Raw genomic sequence first — 6,153 nt, 5'->3', positions numbered from 1 at the left:
GTTATTTATAAAGGTGATGGCCTCGGGTGATTAGTACAACAATGGGGCTCAGGGTCTCGTGACGGTATCTCTGCGCATGGAAAATGCCATCAATAAAATGCACGTGGTTTCGCTGTCAATAATAACATACCAAAACCTCTGTATTGTGCCAGACGCCATTGAGTGTGAGCATTTGCCCACTCAAGTTGGTTAAGAAGACAAACTGCAGTTAGGTCGAGACCCCGATGAGGACCACGAGCATGCAGATGAGCTTTCTTGAGACAGATTGATTGATTGATACTTTTATTAGTAGATTGCACAGTTCAGTACATATTCCGTACAATTGACCACTAATTGGTAACACCCCAATATGTTTTTCAACTTGTTTAAGTCGGGGTCCACGTTAATCAATTCATGGTAGTTTCTTACAGTTTGTGCAGAAATGCTATGGTTAAGCAAACCAATTGTTGTAGCAGCTGTCCGGGTGGCAGGTCTCAGCCAATCAATATGGTCTGCGGCTGTGAGGCCAGTTGGATGTATTGCCAAATTCTCTGAAACACCTTTGGAGGCGGCTTATACTAAACGGCCTGGGCTACTGGGTGTGAAGTTGGAGAAGATGCAGGTGGAGGCCCCCTTGGTGTCCTGGGTTGTAGATTACCTGACTGACAGACCACAGTATATGCCACTGCAGGACTGTGTGTCTGACAGGCTGGTCAGCAACACCGGGGCCCCGGAGGCTACAGTACTCTTCCCCCTTCCTCTACACCATTTACACCACCCATTTCCACTATCAGTCAGAGTCCTGCCACCTTCAGAAGTTTTCTGATGACTCTGCGATAGTGGGGTGTATTGAGGAAGGTGATGACGAGGAATACAGGACACTGGTGGAGGACTTTGTCACATGGTGTGGAAAGAACCACCTCCAGCTCAATGTTACGGAGACCAAGGAGCTGGTTGTGGACCTGGGAAGGAGGAGGAGTACTCTGGCGACCCCTCTTTCCATCAAGGGGGTGGATGTGGACATGGTAGAGGATTATAAATACCTCGGAGTACACATGGACAACAAGCTGAATGGGTCAAAACACGCTGAGGCCCTCTACAAGAAGGGACAGAGCCGAATCTATATTTCCTTTGGAGGCTAGGATCCTTCAACGTCTGTACAAAGATGTTGAAGATGTTCTACGAGTCGCTGGTGGCAGGCGCCCTCTTGTACGCCGTGGCCTGCTGGGGCAGTGGGCTGAGAGTGAGGGACACATACAGACTGGACAAGTTGGTAGAGAAGGCCAGTAACAAGATGGGAGTGGAGCTGGACTCTCTGGCGGTGGTGTCAGAGAGAAGTCTAGCAAAACTCCTAGCCATTATGGACAACACCTCCCACCCACTACACTCGGACCTTGCAGAGAGAATGAGCACATTCAGTGGAAGGCTCAGACTCCCAAAATGCAACACGGAACGACACAGGAGGTCCTTCACACCGACAGCCATCAGACTGTATAATGCATATGTTCCTTGACTGCACTTAAATGTAGAATATATTTATATTATTCATATATATTATATTATTTATTATTATCATTGTTTATTGTGAGCGAACTGTGGTGCTGAATTTCCCCCAGGGATCAATAAAGTACTTTCTATTCTATTCTATTCTTATGGCGGAGAAATAAACATTTAATTGACGGGCAACAGCTCTGGTGGACATTGCTGCAGTCAGCATGCCTACTGCACGCTCCCTCAAAACGTGCGACATCTGAAGCATTGTGTTGTGTGATAAAACTGCACATTTCACAGTGGCCTTTTATTTTGGACAGCTCAAGGCACACCTGTCAGGTGGGATGGATTATCTTGGCAAAGAAAAAATGCTCACTAACAAATGTATACAGATTTGTGAACAATATTTGAGAGGAACAGGTATTTTGTGTTTATAGTCAAAGTTTTCGATCTTTGAGTTCATTTAAATTGGGAACAAGAACAAAAGCGTTGCGTTTTTTTTTTTTGTATTTAGTATAACTCCTAAAAAAAATGTCTTGCAATATGCAGTTTGATCATTCCTGCTGCAAATAGTATACATACTGTGATTCTATATTGCAGAAAAGGTGTTAGATGATCGATATGTGCTATAATCTAATATAAGCCCCCCTCCAGTGTGGAGAGCATAATAACATGAATGTAGAGGGAAAGAAGTGTTTCCAAGGGCACATAATGCTTCTAGTACACAAAAATAGGGTGATCTGTGCCACTTTTGCTGCTATCAATTGCACAAAGTAGATCACATACAACACGTCCACCAACAGTACATGCAATTTTATAGTTTGCGCACACAGATAAGTGTGTGGGAATTGGATCCTCAAAGATCAGGCTCTTAATATTTTCAGAAAATGGGAGTATTATTAGAATCAGACCTGCAGCTGGCTCTGTATTGTTCTTTTTCCTCCTGCCTGACGTGGATTTCGGTTCTTGCTGAGGTGTGTTTGCTGATCTTCTTCTGGGTGTGGCTTCTTCTTGAGGTCCATTTTCTTCTTCCTTTGCTGCTTTTGTGGGCTTTTTGGCTGCTTTTTTCTTCACTGTGCTGTCAGAGTTGTGTTTCCTGGACACCTGAAGTACAGCCACAATGGGGTTAGATTTCTATGTGCTGGTGGTGATTACCTACTGAATATACCTTTTTCTTGCGGGGGTAATCATGGTCTGCATCTGTATCTTTTCTCTTTTTGGCCTTTGGAGACTTTGATTCTGGTGTGTGAGAAAAGATAAAGACACACTAAGCTTTCTCTTATGTGTAATGGTATCTCAACTATTTTTTCTGGCGTTTACCTTTAGGAGCCATAGGACCTGGATCGCCCTGAAATGACACCATTTTCTATTAGTCAATACATGCTACAAATATAGTTGTTACGTATGAAAATGTGTTTGCATACTTTGAACTACATAGTCCTGCCATTGTGGTCGCGTACAGACTTCATTCCATCCACATAGTAACACTGCAACCAGGCCTCAAAACCTGAGTAGTCTTTCTTCTCTGGATCGTAACCTTTCCCACCTCCATAAACAAAAAGTCTAAATAAGAGGAGCACCTTTGTGTCGTTGTCTTCCCCCCACCCCGATCAACCTTGAAACATGGATTCTTACCTAAGTTCACCACCTCCAGCGGTACTGTGTGGCAAAGTCTGAGCAGGTCTGTATTCTCCTCTTCCATTTTGTCCTTTTTGGCTCCCTTAACATTTTTGGGCAAAATAAACTGTTAATAATCGAGGTAAAATACTTGTTTGTACTTATTTGACCTTTTTGCTATGGATCTCCTTTTTTACAGCTTTCTTGTCTTCACACGCATCCTCTGACTCGAGGCCTTCCAGCACAGTCCGGGCAGGCACAAAGGGTGGAATGTTCAACCTGGAAGACACACATGGGCATCTTTTCAAAAACAGAAGGTATTTTGTGTGGAAACAGTGCTACACTTTTATAGTAAACACATTTCCAAGTGAAATTAGGAATTGCTTGTTTATTCATCCAAGATGATTAGAATCTGGGGAATACAAAAACATTCTTCACTCTCCTTTTCAGATCACGGTGACCTGAGTATGTATCTTCATTCAATGGTCATTTCTTTTACAGCAGGCTCTTTGGTGAAGTGTAATATTATTGCTAGGAGTCTTGCAAAAGTACTTCACACAGTGGGCACGGCTGTAACAAAATAACACTGCAATGTACTGTCAACATGTACAAAACCCCAAACCAGTGAAGTAGCACGTTGTGTAAATGGTAAATAAAAACAGAATACAATGATTTGTAAATCCTTTTTAACTTATATTCAATTGAATGGACTGCAAAGACAAGATATTTGATGTTGGATCTGAGAAACTTTTTTTTTTGCAAATATTAGCTCATTTTGGAATTTGATGCCTGCAACATGCTTAAAAAAAGCTGGCACGAGTGTCAAAAAAGACCGAAAAAGTTGAGGAATGCTCATCAAACACTTGTTTCCCATAGCAAAGCAAAATTGAAGATGAGATCTCATGTATGTCTTATATATATCTCCTAGACATAAAAGAGCACTAATGGAGACCAAAGTAGTTTTCTCCTTCTTCTCAAATGTATCGCCTGAGAAATAAGGCTCACAGTGAGCACTATGAGAGATCTCATAGTTGTCTAATAGTTATCTCTTTTCCCCATTTCAACTAAGACCAAAATGAGAGATGAATGAGCTGGTCTCCAATATGTCTCAATTATGACTCAGTGAGAGAAACACCTGGTTTTGTTTCTCACTACTCACTGTTTGAGTTCTCAGATGTCTCTTTTCTATTTCGGCAAAAAGACAATTGATGAGTATACGTTTCAATATGTCTCAATGATGTCTCAGTGAGAGATATACTTGGTTTTGTCTCTCACTGCTCACTATTTGAGTTGTTAGATATACCCGTTTTCTAAAAAAAATGCATTTTAATGGGCTCAATTTAGTTATACCTCAATCATATTCCAGTTGATCTCATGCCAACATTGGGAGAAAATAATGAATTCAGACAATATGGATATATGGTCTGTAATCTAAATGGTTTATTTAAATAAAGTTGGACTTAATTTGTTGATTTCTTATCCACACGTCATGTACAGTAACTCGGTGACTACAATTGTGAGATTTAAAACTGAACCCAAACAATACTGATATGATCACAAGACACTTTGTAAGAGCTTTTAACATTTGTGAACTTTCTAGAGCAGTGGTTCTCAAACTCTTTTAACAAAGTACCACTTCAGAAGATATTTGGCTCTCCAACCACCATCATAAGGACTAATATTAAAATGCAGTAGCATAGTAGGCCTATGTATTCATTAAAAAAGACAGTGGCTTTATTAAACAAGTAAATGTAATATATTTGCCACTGAAATATTACACACAATGCAAAAACATCATCAACAATGATACTCCATATACAGTACATATTTACAGAATCCACGGCAACATCACATCAGTGTGTATTTTCAGAGCATTTATAACAATGATTAAAGATTTGATTTGTGGCTTCTTAGGCCAGTTCAGTTCTTCATTATTTCAAACTTTTCAAGTGTGTTGGGGAAATGAACTGCAATCACTATGCCAGGCATAGATGTGAAGTCAAGGAAAACAACTTTACCCAATATGTCATCCAAGAATACTACTGTACTGCAGAGGTTTCCAATAGGGGAATAACATGACTGCATGTCTCATATGTTACACTATCTTGCAGCAAAGAAAAACCTGCATGTTTATATTCACCAACGAGGGCCCATTTGGCACATGAATGTGCTGTGGTAAACAAGAAATCAATCTGTACATACTTTAAAAAAAGGATTAGAACCTTTCTTCTGACACACTGGTCCCACAAAGCAGGCATTTTATTTGTTTACTTTCTATTGGCCCAAAACAATTCTTGGAGGATTTATGTAATATAGTAGGCGATGATGCAGAGTGGGATAAAAAAAAGTTTTGGAACTTCTGCACACTGTTTAAGCAGTCTGTGTTCAGACTATCGGGATAAAGCAACTTGAACATTTTGAGCATATGGCTTAGGGCCTTACCTGTGACTTTAGGACAGTTTACATAACCCATGCTGATCAGAAGGCACTCTGCCATGGTTTCTGATGCATTGTCATGTATTGGTTTGTCTGTTGTGTCCTTGAAATTGGACTCTTCTGCACACTCCTCACTCAAACCATCTTCAAATCCTTCATTAAACGTATGTCCGTCATTGTACATCCAATCCCCTATATCAGGGAGAGCTTCCTCAAATGATTGAAATGGATCATACTCAGCATCGACATGTCATTCAGTTGTTAGGCCATCAGGAGGATGTATGAGGGCTGATCTGGAAAATGGTTTTCCATTCTCTTCGATGGTCAGAAGTAGAAATATTTTCATGTGCTGAAATTAAAATAGAATACAAATCACTAAAGGTTTTTTGATAACATTTTGTCACAAGGCAAAACGTATAACATCTCAGCATATCGCTGACATTCTTACACTCAAAAGTTTGTCACATTTGAGCAGGATTTGCTTTATGACAAAATTCACAGCAAAACATTATTCAGCCACAGAAGACGGTGGGTGTACCTGGCAGGTGGGGAGAGGCTTGATGTTCCAGAGTGGTACATCCTGCACGGTCACCTGAAGGTTGGATGTGTTCCATTTGAAGAGCAGTGTTT

General features: G+C 40.6%; 1 protein-coding gene across 3 annotated transcripts; it reads right to left on the bottom strand.

Moving 5' to 3' along the window:
- Positions 1–265: 265 nt before the first annotated feature.
- LOC133548144 (uncharacterized) lies at positions 266–5,900 on the bottom strand. 3 transcript variants are annotated; one of them, XR_009805776.1, is made up of 5 exons: positions 3,106–5,900; positions 2,895–3,016; positions 2,791–2,818; positions 2,639–2,709; positions 266–2,574 (listed from the first exon to the last, which is right to left on the bottom strand). XR_009805776.1 is itself a non-coding variant. In XM_061893505.1 (3 exons), the coding sequence occupies exons 1-3, from the start codon at positions 2,801–2,803 to the stop codon at positions 2,188–2,190; spliced, it is 471 nt and encodes a 156-aa protein (XP_061749489.1). In that variant the 5' UTR covers positions 2,804–2,823; the 3' UTR covers positions 266–2,187. The 3 variants fall into 3 exon arrangements, 1 of the variants encoding a protein (XP_061749489.1); XR_009805775.1 differs by having other exon boundaries at positions 2,895–5,900; XM_061893505.1 differs by lacking the exons at positions 2,895–3,016; positions 3,106–5,900 and having other exon boundaries at positions 2,791–2,823.
- Positions 5,901–6,153: the final 253 nt, after the last annotated feature.

The sequence above is a fragment of the Nerophis ophidion genome, unplaced genomic scaffold (genome assembly GCF_033978795.1).
Source record: "Nerophis ophidion isolate RoL-2023_Sa unplaced genomic scaffold, RoL_Noph_v1.0 HiC_scaffold_446, whole genome shotgun sequence".
NCBI classification, from domain to species: Eukaryota; Metazoa; Chordata; class Actinopteri; order Syngnathiformes; family Syngnathidae; genus Nerophis; species Nerophis ophidion.
This window is presented reverse-complemented; position numbering and strand designations above follow the sequence as displayed.

Bases quoted from the DNA above. Each gene is read 5' to 3' on its own strand.
- LOC133548144 (XM_061893505.1), bottom strand. The intron at 2,575-2,638 runs GTATATTCAGTA...GCTGTACTTCAG, and splicing joins ATTACCCCCGCAAGAAAAAG to GTGTCCAGGAAACACAACTC.